The sequence below is a fragment of the Synchiropus splendidus genome, chromosome 13, assembly GCF_027744825.2.
Source record: "Synchiropus splendidus isolate RoL2022-P1 chromosome 13, RoL_Sspl_1.0, whole genome shotgun sequence".
NCBI classification, from domain to species: Eukaryota; Metazoa; Chordata; class Actinopteri; order Syngnathiformes; family Callionymidae; genus Synchiropus; species Synchiropus splendidus.
The window spans coordinates 2,270,405-2,285,629 of NC_071346.1; the positions used below are offsets into that span (position 1 = coordinate 2,270,405).

The 15,225-nt window shown below is 50.3% G+C and overlaps 2 protein-coding genes across 3 annotated transcripts; both read right to left on the reverse strand.

Moving 5' to 3' along the window:
• Nucleotides 1–241: 241 nt before the first annotated feature.
• sec62 (SEC62 homolog, preprotein translocation factor) lies at nt 242–6,984 on the reverse strand. The gene is made up of 8 exons (XM_053884347.1): nt 6,754–6,984; nt 4,415–4,523; nt 3,471–3,576; nt 2,862–3,051; nt 2,677–2,772; nt 2,551–2,611; nt 2,370–2,489; nt 242–2,295 (listed from the first exon to the last, which is right to left on the reverse strand). Exons 1-8 carry the CDS (start codon nt 6,787–6,789, stop codon nt 1,820–1,822), a joined length of 1,194 nt encoding a protein of 397 aa, XP_053740322.1. The 5' UTR covers nt 6,790–6,984; the 3' UTR covers nt 242–1,819.
• Nucleotides 6,985–7,386: 402 nt separating this feature from the next.
• nadkb (NAD kinase b) lies at nt 7,387–14,146 on the reverse strand. Of its 2 annotated transcripts, XM_053884344.1 has the most exons (12): nt 13,980–14,146; nt 13,249–13,530; nt 13,067–13,150; nt 12,559–12,688; nt 10,724–10,832; nt 10,512–10,597; nt 10,345–10,447; nt 10,127–10,284; nt 8,410–8,509; nt 8,190–8,347; nt 8,031–8,113; nt 7,387–7,942 (listed from the first exon to the last, which is right to left on the reverse strand). In XM_053884344.1, the coding sequence occupies exons 2-12, from the start codon at nt 13,527–13,529 to the stop codon at nt 7,783–7,785; spliced, it is 1,452 nt and encodes a 483-aa protein (XP_053740319.1). In that variant the 5' UTR covers nt 13,530; nt 13,980–14,146; the 3' UTR covers nt 7,387–7,782. The 2 variants fall into 2 exon arrangements, with proteins under 2 accessions (XP_053740319.1, XP_053740320.1); XM_053884345.1 differs by lacking the exons at nt 13,067–13,150; nt 13,249–13,530; nt 13,980–14,146 and adding an exon at nt 12,791–12,995.
• Between the last annotated feature and the right edge of the window lie 1,079 nt (nt 14,147–15,225).

The window sequence follows — 15,225 nt, forward strand, 5'->3', positions numbered from 1 at the left end:
AGCAGGGGAAAAGGTACAGAGTAAGAAGATAGTGGTTGTGAAATCACACAAGAGCAGAAACTGTCTACAAACTATTGAGTTTACAGGTGTAAACCAATGGGTACTGACCACTGCAGCATGAAAAAGCAGCGATGCAAAGAGGGAAGCAACAATTTAAGTCTGAAAAAGCAAACACGAGAAGCATAAATAAACTGATGTGAGAGTAAAAATTGTGAGCTAAAATAGTGGCAGAGGAAGCACACACACACACAGGCGGAGGTGAATGCTTTCTCTATTTTATTGCAACGAGAAGATACAGATATATATCCAGACATCCATTATTCAATTCTACCCCGAAGTCGCCGGCGTCTGTGAGCGGAGCTACGACCGTTATTTCCCTCACAGACGTGCGATCAGAAGCAGCAGCAGCGTAGAGACAGAACACTACAAAGACACGCGTAACTGTGCGGCAGTCCAGGACGATTGTACTTTCTTTTAATGCCAATATGAGATCGCTTCCGACTCGGGGTGCAGTTCCTGCTGAGACGAGCAAATGAGAGGGAAAAACAAAAAAAGACATCAGCACGGGGTTAGTGGCGACGGGACGTACACTACGTACAGATAAAAGAGAAAGACAGAATGGTTAAAAAAACAAAACTAATCTCCCACCGTGTTCTAATCCCAATGGTTTTAAATTAATACAATCTTATGGGGACACTTGTGTAAAAAAAAGAAAATAAAAGCAGAACAAATGAAACAAAGATAAACCCTCGCAAAAGAAGAGCAGCTTCTCCCACTGCAAATATCGCTCGAATATATCTGATATATCAATAGAATCCATATATAAATGATACATTTTCTATTTGCTTTAAATATAATCCTCACCGCGACTAAAAAGAGCCTCTAAAACTAGGAGGTGAGGGATGAGATTGGGCCTCCGCCACAGCGTGCTGTGCTTTTAGGTCAGTTTATGAGAAGCAGGTGGAGGGTTTGCGTCCGGTTGCTCTGCGGTGGAGCGGTTTGGCACTGGTCTGTGTAACAGAGCGAACAGTCTGTACAGAAACAACATCCAGGAAGCTGCTGAGGGAGAAGAGGAACGGGAGCGGCGGCGTTTGGTCCTGGGAAGGTCGACCCACTCGGCCGCGTGGCGGGAGGCCAAACCCACGGCGGCGACCAGATCACGTGACCCGAGTGGGACGCCAAAGGTGACTGGACTGGACAGTGCTTTGCTGTCACACGAGCGAGTGGGAATCTCACAGCTCCCCGCGCGACTCAAGGCAGACGACTGGCTGGGTAAAAACGCCTGTGACTTTTTAAAATATAAAACCAGACCAAGTGAGAGCGGTCCACACCCACGGTGCTCCCCAACAGGTTTACCATCCACGTTAGCTTGTTGCACTGCTTAAAAAGATTTGCTTGTTGGTCATCTTAAAACCCTTTTATTTATGTGGAAGCGAGTCCTACAGATCTAGTGGAGTCTTCCCTGCCCCTGAATGGGCATCACTTTAGTGCGAGGAAAGGGAAACGGGCAGCGTGAGGAGAAGCTGATTTGGGAATGGAAGGCTATGGTGTGGATGCGGCCTGAGAGAGTGGTCAGACTGGCAGGTGGTGATTGACATCAGACGCTTGATCTTCGGGAGAGAACGACAAAACAAAGGGGAAATAAATACAAGAGTTGAAATGGAAAACCTGCTGCAACTCCTCCTCCTCCTCAGGCCCAGGTGAAGGGAGTGGCGCGTCGGCTGCCGAGTCTCGGGTTCTGCTGTGGTGTGGTGGAAGATCTCAGCAACGGGCTCCAACTGGAGAGCGATGGACAGTTTCTGAGTCAGCAGCCCAGGCGTCACTCCCGCCGCGTCGTCTCCTCTTCCTCTTCCTCCTCCTCCTCTTCTTCCGTGTGCTGCTCCAGCTCCTCCCTGGTGATCATCTCAAAGTCGTTTCCGTTGCTGTGCTGAGAAGCTTCGTCCTCGCGCCGGTCGCTGTCCGTGTCCGAGTGGCGCTCGGCCGTCTCTGCGTCTTGGCGCTTGGCGTCCTTTCCTTCGTCCTCGTCCTCGTCCTCCTCGTCGTCGCCGTCCTTCTTCTCGCTGTCCGACTTCTCTTCGCTGTCCGACTTCTGAGCCTTGCTGGAGGAGCCGGCGTCCTTCTCCTCGGACTTGTCCGAGCCCTTCTTGCTGCTGCCGCGAGGACCTTTGTACTCGTGAGTGTAGAGCGGCCTGAACGAGTCGATGAAGCCCACGTCGGCCGTCAGGTTGGGGAGGAACCAGAAGTGGTGCCGTCCGCCGGTCACTAACCAGATGATGAGGAAGAGGATGCAGCGAGCTGCGGGAGGAAGACGCATCCGTTTGTTGTCGTGCCGCTGGGAAAGCAGGCTCCAGAGAAGAGGAGGGACTCACCGACAGCCAGCAGCAGGATGCTGGCCACGAAGCAGCCGGCGGCCACGCTCAGGTAGTACACGCCCACGCGCATCTCCGCGGGCCAGAGAGGGAAGAGCGTGGCGGCGATCACAGCGATGACTGGCGCCAGAGAGACAGGCTTGTTAGCAGGGGACACGCAGCTGAGTCAGCAGAGTCTCACCTAGGATCAGGCCCATGGCGAAGGTCTTGAAATGAACCGGGTCATAGATCCACACGTACACCTGCAGCAACAGAAGCTCTTCACACGGCTGTCGAGCCACACGCTCCCACTCAGCCTCGCGCTTACCTCGTTCCCGTCGAGAAACAGCTGATCTTCGTGCGGCTCCAGCTTGAACTTCTTCTTCACCTCCTTCTTCTTCTTGGGGCTGCCTGGGCTGTCGTCCTGTGGAGAGCCGCGGACAGACAGCATGAAGCAGGGAGGCCACGCCCTCCTCGCGGCTCCGCACACGCTTCCTCACAACGTCCACCTACGTTTCTCTCCTTCTTCGACTCTGCGAGTTCAGACTCTTTCTTCTTCTCCTTCTTCCCCTTCTTCTCTTCCTCTTTGCTGCTGTCTCCCTTGGCCTTCTCCTTCTCTTTGTCCTTCTCCTTCTTCACGTCCTTCTCCGGCTTCTTCTTCATCACTTTGAGCGCTCGGTGGAAGAACTGCTTCTTCAGGAGCCTGTGGACAGAAACGTGACCCCGATCCCGAGTTTCACAAGAGAAATCAGCTCATTTCATCCAAGCTTAACACTGCGACAGTTGTGACACCAGAGTGTTGCCACCCAGAGCTCCTGCATGAGGAGGACATCAACAACAGACATAAAACTACTCTAGGTCAACACACGTTGAATAAAACCTTTTAAAAAAGTGCAATGTCTTGAGGTTTATGAGGGCGTGCGCCCTCTAGTGTGTCTCATGCTGAGTTCTAGATTCTGTTAGTGTCTTCAGTCACTGCCTTCACAAAGACGCAGGCCCAGACAGCAGCGTCATGGCTGCCAACAGCCTGGCTATGAGCTTGGTTTCCCGGGGAGATGCTGGTTCATTGGTCAGTTTGAAACTAATGGTACGTCAGATCGTGATGTCGTCCTGGTGCTTCACCTGTTGCAGTAATCCAGTACAGAATCTCTGGTGGTGAACACCGCCTCCTCTCCTTTCTTGGCTTTGGCCCACTTGGAGTCCAGCAGACAGTCCACCGCCTTGGAGGCTGGGTCAGAGGAAGGAAGCAGAGTCAGCTGGAGGAGCAACAATGGTTCACAGAGGACGGCAGCTTTTTGGCTGGAGGAACTGGACAAGACGGAGCGTGCAGAAAAGCTTTGGAAGGAACCGTCACTTCAGGAGTTCAGAATGAGTCCAGCCGCTAGCGGGGCATCTGGGGCGCCCCACGTTTCTGATCATCAGTGCCACGAATCTTGGGGCCACGTTACTGGTTCTCATGAAAAGGGCGTTTCACCCGGCTGAATTAGATCTAAATTCTCCTGCCATGGCGGACGCCATGTTTGTTTTTCTGGTAGTTATGGGATATGATCCAAATTCGCAGATTCTCAAACCTTTCACACCCGTATTTTGGCCATATTTGTTTACTGCTGTAATCTCGCGGTAAGTGGCGACACTCGTGGCATGCTGCTATTGATGGTGTGTGTAACGCTGAAGACAGGAGGAAACCACAGATCAGTTCCTCGCTTGAAACAGTCGTTCACAAAACTAACTCATTGCTTTCTAATGGGAGGAATATTTGCCGCCCCTCTCCCCGCACAGCCCTTTCAGAATGAGAGCAAAATAGCTTCACAGGGATCAGAATTCCGGTCGTTCTATTGATTTAATCGAGCCTCTATATATGTACTGTTTGAAAGAATGTTGTGGTTGTGAAAGTTTAGAAAACCATCACAGCTGATCCAACTGCTTATCTTGCATCAGTATAGGAAAAAATATGGAGACACAAGGCTGTACACAGCATAGCTTGTAGTGAGGGAAAGAATCATAATAAACATGTTGTTTGAGCGCTCTGATGTTGCCTTGCTTCAGCGGCTCAGTCTGAAACTCACCGGTGAAATAGTCGACCCGCTGTCCCATCATGTTGGTGGACTTGGTGGGGCAGTTGAAGCGGAGGTACTTGGCCACAGCCTTCTCCTCCTTGGTGGGTTCACTCACCTCCTGCAGGTGAACAGAATGAACATCAAATGTCGTCTGTCAGCAAGCCACAACTACTGAATCTTATGGGTCACATCGCAGAATGGACCTAGAAATGGTCAGAGACGTCTGAGGAAATGGGCCAGTGTCACAAAAGCAATGCGCCTCAGCCACATCAGCATCGCTGTTGCTCTCCTGCAGACAGGACAACAAGCCAGGAACAGACCGAGTGACTCAAACAACGGACGGATCCTCAGTCGAGGCAGCTGATGCAGACCACCAGTTACACCAGAACTCAACACTGCGATGTCTATGAGTCAGCAACATGTCTCTGGTGTCAAGCAACCAAAGGTGGTTCATTCAGCCGAAGCTTTGGGTCAAAAATGTCAGTAAAACGGTTCAAGTAACCCGAACCTAACCCACAGCAGGGCAAAAACATTGATAAAAAGTTGCGCAACGTTGCGGTTCTGTGGGCCTCTTTGGTTAATGACTGCTCAAATATGAGATAACAAACTGTTAGTTATGCAACTGAAGACGAGATGGATTGCAGCTCTTTTTAACAACGGGAGAAGAACACGCCGTCTTTCTAAAGTGAGTCTTCTCACTGCTGCATCAGCCGTGGCTCACAGCCGGGCAGCGACAGGTTGCTTTCTCTAGATCCTTCTGCGGCTCATCTGCTCCTCGCAGGGTCAGCAGAGTGCACAACAAGAGGGAAGGGGGATCCGAATGAAAGGATTGCATGAAGATGACAATCCAACATGGCCTGAGGCCACGAGTAATAGGTTCCTACAGCTCAAGGCCAGTTCAATTCAAGATTTTTTAATGCCATTTGAAGTTGAAAAACAAAAACATTAATTATACAGAGAAAGGTTAGTTGGAGGGCCAACTGAATTTACACCTCCCCTTGAGGCACAAAGCAAATGTTTCCACCAGACGTTGCTGAGGACGTGAACCTCCATGTGCGTCTGCTGCCACTTCACCGCTTGTTTGTTCTGCTATAGTGATCACGTGATGCTGCCACAGGGGTCAAACTCGACATTATTTTTAATGAAAAACTACCAAATACTCTAGGATTCCAAACCAACTAAGCAACTTAATGTTACTTATGTGTCGACATTTAGAAGACTTTAGAATTTTCTGTTTAAGACATTTTAATGCCTATTGAGGCCTGGTTGTTGACTTTTTTTTTTAAACAATATTTATATTGACACATAACAGCAGAAATATACATCTCAATGATCAATATCTCCTGCCCCCCAACAGTATTCAACAAATTATGTCATGGTTGTTGACTTTTTAAGGAGTCGCAGGGACCCTGTATAAAGACAATCAATCTCTTGTGATGACAAGGAAATTCACTTTTCATTAGAGAGTCGATTCTTCTTATTTCAATATTGACAGTACTTTTCAAAAGAAAGTGACAAACCTCTCGCTTTAATGATGGTGGCAAACAACTTCCCTCACTTCCTGGGACTCAGAATGTTGTGGTCACCAACAAGTAGGAGTCATTCCACACCACAACAGACGAGTGACACCAGTCTTTTGAGTCAGATGAGCAGACTTCCGAGTCTCAGGTGGATGACACTCCTCAGTCACACATGAGGACGCCCCAATGTACAAGCCAAGAAAAGGAGAATGTGCATAACACTGTGAGAGGTGCGTCAAAGAATGTGCTTCAGTCTAAGTGGAAGTCAGTGTCACAGTTCAGGAGCCAATCCCGGGTCAGATTTGCCACGTGGATGGAAGGGCACTTCATCACCAATTCTGATGGTGCTCCTGTTGAACCAGTCCGAACTTTGCTTGTTTCCGAGAGGCTTCCAGATGCTCACTTCCGCCGGCCGCACACAGGCGAGCGGAAGCTCGACCACGTCCACAGTGATGGCAAACGTTCCCAGGTTGCCCCACATTATGTAAACACGTCTGACGAGAGCTGACGCAGCGCAGCCAGCTAACATCCACAGCCGACTCGGACAGACAGCAACCCGAACCCGAGTCCCAATCCTGCGCAGCAGCAGCGTGAAGATGAAGGAAAGCCCCGCTATATCGCAACACGCGAACGCTAGCGTCGGTTTCCTTCAGTCTGGCGCTAGCCGCGTTAGCCGTTCTCTAGCTTCATATGTTGCCCTCACACGCCACACCGCGAGGATGCCGGCGGCAAATAACGACACACGGCGCGTCCAAGCCGGTCCGCGAAGTCCTCCCGCTCCCCTCCGAGCGCCGCCGACCACCAGAACAGCGCGAGAAGTGACGTTACCTGGATCCGCTTCTTGTGCCTCCTGCGCTCCGCCATGATCCTTCAATTTCGCTTCTCCGACGAGACCACGCGGGAACAATCGCGAGATTACGATGGAGGCGCGTTCATTCATAAAGATGGCAACAGTTCTCCATCAGCGGCTCAGGTTGAACTTAACCACAGTAGTAACGCCATTTATCGACCCGCGTAGCCGAATTACCAGTCACGACCATCACTCTGACAACACTGACCTGGAAGAAACACGTCTGAATCACGAGCACGCAGACGTGGTAGTTATATAAAGAGAGCGCTGGGCGCAGGAAACAGCACCTTGACGCAGGTGTTGACAAAATAAAAGCCAGTGCGGAGGAACAAGGGAATGAGAGCCTTGTGATGGGTGGGAGAGTTTCAAATTCGCACCTCTGTATGACTTCAGGTTGCTCTCATTCATTCAGCATAACATAAAATTCCATCAAAAGAAAGACTTTTGTCTATTTAGCAAGTCCAGGTGTTGAAGATGGAGGGTCTCCCACTGACACGGAGACCTACTGTGTGGTGTCTCCAGGTCCTGGCTGAGGACCAGACACAGCGGGAGGCAGGGAAGGAAGACAGGGCTACCGTCTGACCCAAGAGGCAACAGGCAGGAAGAGGACGGAGAGGCTGAGCTTTTATTTCTCTCTCAAAATGATTGTGAAACACAGTTATACAGCAGAAGGGAAATAAATATCATGTAATGTCGTGTTCTCTGACCGACGCACACGCAGGAGGCTGGATGCCAGAGACTCATGTAACATTCCACCGTAGGCTCCCTTTGAAAAAAATATAAATATAACCTGACGAAACGGACCGATTGTGTTTTATTTACAAAGGTACACAAGTCTTTGTCGTGGCTCTTTATGTTGTGGTTTTGAAACGGTCATGTGCAGATCTTTTTCTCAATGTCGACAATAAAAAATGGGTTCAAATCTATCAGGACTGTGAGGACCAGAGGTTCACTGATCTTCACCACCAACAGGCCAGACTCAGGCGGCGGCTCCAGCTGAAGACAGGTCAGTTTTCCGTGTCTGAAGAGTCGGACGCCTCGGTCAGTCGCGCCTGCCTCTTCCGAACGTTCCAGTGCAGACACTGAGCCAGGCTCTCGAACCAGTCGTACACCAGGTCGTGGCAGCAGATGGACGGCACCGGGAAACACGACGTGGTGATTTTAATGCTGCCAAGAAAAAAAACAACAACAGGGAAAGAAATGATGAGAGAGAAAAAAAGGAGGATAGAAACTGAGCGGAGAATCGAGGCGTCACCAGTCGCCATGCTGGATCTCCTGCCGCTTCCTCCCATCAAATGAGACCCAGGCGGTGTTCCTGGCGTCAGGAGACAACGTGATCTGTCGGAGGAGAAGCCTCTAGTCACCAAAAGCCACCAGAGCCCAGAGCCTGAAACAGGAGGTGAGATTGACCCACCATGAGCTCCACCCCAGCGGGAACCACGATGGGCCTGAAGGAGAGCGAGTGCGGGCAGATGGGCGTGACCATAATGGCCGGCACGTTGGGATGAATCATGGACGCCCCGGCGGCCGCGGCGTACGCCGTGCTGCCGGTAGGGGTCGACACAATCACGCCTACCAGAGCCACGCGTTAGTGCGGTTGACAACGGGAGGTGGCGCTGCTGCGCAGCTCTCACCGTCGCCCTGGACTGAAGTGATGAGACGTCCATCCAGGTACAAGTCCACGTTTGACAAGTAGGACGAGGGGCCTCGGTCAACCACCACCTCATTCAGCACCTGCAACACCAGCCACGTTGCAGAGATAAACACCACGCATCTCTGTCTTGAATATTGTGAGGCTTGTTACCAAGTACACTTCAACACCACATCAGGCCAAGCATCCAACGGCATCCACTCACAGACGCTTTCATTTAAACACGAAAAAACGACCAGTTATTTAAGTGTTGAGTTCAAGTCTGAATTCCTCTGAACGCTGATTTATTTATCGGTGTTATAATTAGATTCGACCACAAGGTGGCGCTATCTGCATCAGGGAAAACGTCAGAGGGTCATCTAGTCATAAAACAGCAGTATATGAATTTAATGGTGGTGGGACTTTAACGAGTTAATTACGATTAATTCATTACATCAACAAACGTGGTAACATATTTGAGCATTTAATCATTTTAACTGAATTTAATTGAACAGTTTGCTCTCCAGACAACAGGGAACCTTTGTCAGTGCAGGAGTTAATGGTCAACTGATCACGCTGATGCACCAGACACGTGGCAGCTAGGATGATAACAACAACAACAAACACGCAGGAATCCTCCCTGAACCAAAGCAAAGAAAAGCACCTGTTTGCTGTTGCTCAGGGAGGTTTTACAATGCACACAATGGCCAGGGTTTCCACCACTCTGAATGGACTTGAAATAAAATAGAAATTCTTGTACAAATATTTTCAAGACATTAAAGGAGCTTCAGCTTAGCTATAAAACTTGAATATATGGCTCAATCATTTCATTCAGCAATATGTCAAATTCATTCAAATTGAACTATGTGGCTTCTTGTGGCAAATATTCTTATACCATTAAACTGCGATTAATTGAGATGAACTCATGACAAATTCTCTAATTAACTAGATATTTTTTACTGGAATCACCACCCAGGGAATTTAATAAATCAATTTTGAGTCTCCTTCAGTGTGTTGAAGTGGCAGACAGCAGCCATGAATCAGCCGGCAGTGGAGTGCAGGGAAGTGATGCGCTGCGTTGGAGCGGGAAAGCACCGGGAGAGAAGCGGCGGTGAGCAGCCGGGCAGCTCACAAATCACGCTCCGCACTTCAGACGCTCAGTCAGCCAATAAAGAGTGCGGCACGGAGCGCTGATGGCTGACAGATGTACTGACGTCAGTGGAGCGCAGAACAAACATCCTGCTGGACACAGCTGACGGGATGAGGTCAAGCTCAGGTGCCGACACCCAAACAATCCATCACTGCCGCAGCAGTGGAGCGAGAGGGGCGCGGTGCTGCACTCGGACATCATGAAACATCTAGGGTCCATCCAACATCTATGGCAACTGGCTCAACAGAACCTCAAAACATCCACCTTCTCCCCCGGGAGGTTTATTATGACTGTCGCCATGGCAACGCAGCTGACGCTGCCTCAGTCACTGGCAGAGATTGTGTTCGCACAAAGGCAGCCGGGCTGGGATGGAAGTCCGGGCCCAGGTCATGAAGGGAAACACGCACCGGGCTGGAGCGCGCCGTTGCCACGGGATTTATGAGAGAATTAAGGATGACATAAGACCGTTGCATAATCACGGAGCGTCTGAGTCACCTAAAAGAGTGGGGAACGTTTGGGCAAGAGGGAAGCCGTGCTTTGACTCCTGACTTTCAGTGACTCCTGTCCTCACCTGCAGCTGCAGTGTGACTTTGCCGGCCTCGCTGCCGGAGTGTCCCCGAGGAGCCAGGCCGTTGTGTTCCTGCTGCTGGTCCCGGCCGCGCGCAGACTGCAGCAAGTCCTTCACCACCTTCACCTTCAGCCGGCTGCGCAGGGTAATGGCTGCGTTCCCTGGACAAACAACACCAGCCGCCATCGGACGCTGCGGCACGGGCGGCAGCTTGACTTTACCTTCAAACACTTTGGCCACTTCGGTTTTGTACGACTCGAATTTAAACGGCGTCAGGAAGCCGAGGGAGCCGAGGTGGAACGCCATGACGGGCGGAACGCTTCCCTGGGAGCAGGGCAGGCGAGTCAGCACGTTTCAGTCCAATCTTTGACTCACACCTGAAAGCTACCTGGAAGAGGGAGGAGGCGTAGAGCAGCGTGCCGTCGCCTCCCAGGCAGATGATCAGGTCGATGCAGTCCGAGATGTCATCGAAGCCTGAGCAGGACCACAACAAAGTCATGACAGAGACTCGTGAAAAAAGAGAGACTTGTCTGATGTTACTGGAGCAAGTTGCAGTGCTGATGCTGAGCTCACTATCTCCTGTAAGAGACGCAGCCTCACCCTCTCTGAAGGTGCACAGCTGATTCCGGATAGTGCCGAAAGCCTCGTCCTTGCAGAGCGTGTCGTCGTCGGCGACCCGTCGCTCCACGTAGACCATCATCTGCTTCTCCTGAAAGCCCAGACACACTCCGCTGACCACAGCCAAAACACACATTCCTCACACTGGAACCGGGGTTTGGCCAGACGTGTGTGTCGCAACGTGACGGCATGTGAAGAGAAGGCAAACACGCTGGCCGCTGGCTGACTTCACGCTTCTTACACAAACAGCAGTTTGTTTTGGGAACAGGGACGCGAGGTGGCGTAACCGGCGGAGAGCGCGCGGCAGCCGGGGCTCGTGTCTGGGCCCTTTCCTGGAGACCTCCCAGCTTCGCTTCAGAACCACCAGGGAGGGCACAGGAACAAGGTTTAACAGACTAATGAGACGGACCTGACCTGCAGAAATGAAGGGAGGGGGGAGGAGGAGGAGGAGGAGGGGTGGAAGTGAACGAACCAGAGGGAGGCGACAAACTAATCTATCAACGATGAAAGTCAATATTCAACAAGACACCATGAGATCCAAGTCCTGTTATCAACCAGGGGACATCAAACAAGTGAGTGGCAGTGATGGCAAGATATCACTGACATAGACGGGTCAGAAGAACGGGAAAGACCACAGCATCGGCTCTTGGTGAGCTTGAAGACCCAGAGGAGATTGTTGCGCTCGGGTTTGACCAAGGAAGAGACCAAACTGAACATGGGACGCAGTTGCACAAGGTCTGGGATCAGAAAGACGCCTGCTTGGCTGAGAGACCGCCACCTCTTCTGCTTGCTTTCCATAACTCACTGAGGAGATTCCAGGACCAGGACACGTCCCACACAGCTCAGGGTTCAGTTTCAAGCGGGTCAACACGACCCAACTCTGCCAGACATCAAAGGAGGCTCGACGTCACCAGAGAGGACCAAAACATGGTCCTCACACGTCTGAAGCCGACAAAACTGACTGGACCAAGTCCCTCAGCTCCGGTTCTTTCCCACCCTCTCTATCTGTGACATGACGTTCACCACAGTGGAATAATGACGTCACGAATGAAATAACTTTCCAAGACGAACAGTCCGTGCGGGAATACAAAATCCCACGAAAAAGGGGGGCAGAAACAGTAAGACTCTTCTTGACTCTGCTCCTTCTCAGCCTCCACATGACGGAAGGTGCTTGTGTGAATATGTCAATGGAAAGTGTGACAAGATGAGACTAAAGTGAAAATCATTGAGTGAAGTTACACATGTCAGATGATTTAAAGGATTTCATTTTACATTCAGTCCAGATGTATCAGTACAGGAAATGTATTTCATTGTACTGTTTCCAAAATAGTCTGGCTGAAGGTCCAATAAAGGTGATCGTATCGAGGAAATAGAATTTTATCAAGCGGCACTGGTGTCATTCAGGGGCTAAATATAATAAGAAAGCAGTGGGATACTGCAATACATAACTTTTCCAAATACAATACATATCAATACTCAGACATCAACTCTGACATGGTAAAGAAACTACATCTGAGGCACAGTCGGAGGCAGAGGCCTGTTTAGAGTCGTGATACAACACAGCATCATCACATCTGTTTGACTTCCTCACGAAGTTAAACTTTAAAAAACAGACACTGATCTCGTTCCCTTTGTGTTGAACGCTGGTTTTGAGCTCCATAACTTTATCTCATACAAGAGCAATGGTTTCTCATCCAGCACTCAAACCTGCGCACGTCCCCTCATGATCAGCAAGTCCGCTTTAAACATATATACGCGCCAAGACGACAGGAAATCCCAGCTGAGAAACAGAGAACTGGGATCAGATGATGGTTTACCTCCACTAGAAACCGGCACAGCTCCTTGAAGGGCTCCACCAGGCTTTCATCGCGTATCTTCCTGATGACCAACACGTTGACCGGAGGCTTGTTCCAGGTGAGCCGCTGGCTGGCCGGGTCCTGGATGTGCCTGGAACACAACAACCCGTGAATCGGTCACTGCAAGATCCACAGCAAAGGTTGGGCTTTAAATAATCGTGAGCGACGGAACCAATGTCAGTTTCTCCGTTACCGTTTGACTGCTTCCTCTTTGGATCGACGAATTACCGGCATCGCACAGAAAATCTTTCTGTTCAAGTTCCAATCAATTGAAGGGAATAATCTGAGACAAGATAGTGAGCGTTCGTGGCCTGTTCCGTGAGACGCCCCGTTTCCTAAAACAACCAATGACTGCATTCTTCTTTTATCTTATCGCAGAGTTACACAAGGTTTCAGCGTGTCAACGTCCAAACAAACACGTCGTGCGCCGTCGGCCGAGTGTGTGCGAGTGAAGCTGCGGCACGCTTACATGACTGACGTCGGGTTGGGAAGAATACAGGCTTTGGGTCCGAAATGAGTGGCTGGATACGGTCCATGTAGGAAGTGAGCTCTCCTGTGAAGCAGAGAAGAAGGACGGTCGTCATTTCACATCCCGGGCAGCCGAGCTGTGCCACTGGCATGACGGACCAGCTGGCAACCTGCAGTGCAAACCTCTTAGGTGAACTTTCCGCTGTGTCGCTGGTGGAGCCGGAGGGCTCCGAGTGCTCGTGTTGGCCTGGCAACCTGCGCCGCTCGATCTCCCAGAGCAGCTGTTCGTGACCATCCCCCTGTCGCTGTGACCTCTTTCCTTCCCGACGTCGCCTTGGTGACTTGGATTGGTTCTCCCGGTGCCTGGAGGGCCTGGACGGACCTGAACGGCCGGCGGGTCGGGCATTGCTTCTTTCAGGGACAGCTGATGAGCCCGGTGTCGGAGCGCCGTCTGAATCCTCCATCCTGCCAAACACCAGGCACATCAGGAGTCAAGAACGTTGGACACATCCACATGACACATCGAAGAACAGTGGAGTCACTTTAGAATTGTTACAAAGACAAGGAGTGACCGTTCCATGCAGTTTGGAAGGATACGTCATTCCATACATTCCTATTTTGCATGTGTTTCTTAAGTTACAAATGAATGTATTAATATCACCACTAAAATTATTTCAATTTAAAAACACTTGACTTCAGTTTGCGTCGACAAAACGCCGAAATAAGCGCATTTGTTGCCATTTGATGACTGAAAAGGAACACACTGACCAGTCATACACTGCATTATCGATATGAATTCGGTGACGTAACGGCTTCAGCCGCCTCTTCAGTGGCAGCTGTCACTAACACAGCACGTATCTGTTGACGGCTAACTAGCAGCAGCTAACACACACGCCAAAACAATGGTGTCTTACTGCGTCAGCGGGGACAACACACGCTCATGCTCCTGTTTGACTGATCCTGACGAGCCGGAGGAGGCTTACAGTCTCGCAGCTACCACATTTTGTTCAAAAAGAATTATGTATAACGAATCACCGGGGGACCGGAAGTGCGTGACGAGCGTCACGCGAGGTCGCAGTGACGCAAGTGGACTGATCCGTTAGATGAGCAGCGCCACTCGTCACGCACTGGTCATACGAGGCATTACACATTTGACTTGACAAACGAGAATCATTTATTGTTTATTACTAATATTTTGCTGACTGAAGCATAGCGCACCCAATTGAGGATACAACGTTAACCTTTTCAATTTTGGCACTGAAAAGAGTTTAATTTAATGAGTAAACATGCCACAGTTTTTATATATTTGTCTTATAACTTCTTAATGAAATTGCTTACAAAAGTTAAAGGATAAAGTTCAACTGTTTCTGACTGGACACAATAATGAAATCTGTTTCTCTTAAAGTTGTCGGAGATTTTGGGGATTTCATTTTGTGACAAGCCACAACTGGAGCCGATGTTTGATGAAGTGGAATGAGAAGAGCCTTGTTTCCATGGTGACCCGTCTCCATGCCAACACAGCAAATGTTTAAAAAAGGAAAGACCACCTATTGTTGCTAAAGTTTGAAGAAATTGAGAACAAACCCATCGATTAGTGAGAACCAATGAATCAAAGTCGGAATGATGAGAACTACTTCAAACTGAGACACTTTGAGAGCAGAAACTTTCCCCACCACTTCCTGCCGGAGTGTGGAAATCTCCGTGTCCCTCAGTCCAGCGGAGGGAACACATCTGCAGGAGCTTCACGGCCAGCTCACCTCTGACCCCCAGGAAGCAGCGGCACACAACCGCGCTGATGGATTTCCTGTCACACCACGGCAGATTTTCCAACTCAAGTGCTTGACAGTTTATGTTGTGCTCCAACTTGAGCGCCACCAGTTAACCTCATCTGTGGAGGCAAGTGGAGCCTGTGGTCCTGCTTCTCCACTCACCTCACGTGTGGATCATCCTTCCACACTTGCGCCGCGTCCTGCCTCTGGGGGTTCGGTCCAAATCATTCCTGGCTGCGCTTCACGCCATTTTTCGGCGACGACTTGTTCTGTGTTCTTTCCAGCCTCGTAGCTGGCAAACGTTCCTCTGGACAGTGAGCAGGGTTTAAATATAGCCTGGCAGCAGAGCACCGAACACGACCAAGGCAGCCACTTTGCTCCGACGTCCACA

What these genes read in the sequence shown, in the direction of transcription:
- sec62 (XM_053884347.1), bottom strand. Translation starts at nt 6,789, where the DNA reads ATGGCGGAGCGCAGGAGGCACAAGAAGCGGATCCAG. An exon ending in GCGGGTCGACTATTTCACCG is followed by an intron (nt 3,577 to 4,414) that starts GTGAGTTTCAGA and finishes CCTCTGACCCAG; the next exon opens with CCTCCAAGGCGGTGGACTGT. An exon ending in GTACTGGATTACTGCAACAG is followed by an intron (nt 3,052 to 3,470) that starts GTGAAGCACCAG and finishes TTCTGTCCACAG; the next exon opens with GCTCCTGAAGAAGCAGTTCT.
- nadkb (XM_053884344.1), bottom strand. Translation starts at nt 13,529, where the DNA reads ATGGAGGATTCAGACGGCGCTCCGACACCGGGCTCATCAGCTGTCCCT. An exon ending in CCCAACCCGACGTCAGTCAT is followed by an intron (nt 12,689 to 13,066) that starts GTAAGCGTGCCG and finishes GTTGTGTTCCAG; the next exon opens with GCACATCCAGGACCCGGCCA. An exon ending in GAGATCCAGCATGGCGACTG is followed by an intron (nt 7,943 to 8,030) that starts GTGACGCCTCGA and finishes TTTTCTTGGCAG; the next exon opens with CATTAAAATCACCACGTCGT.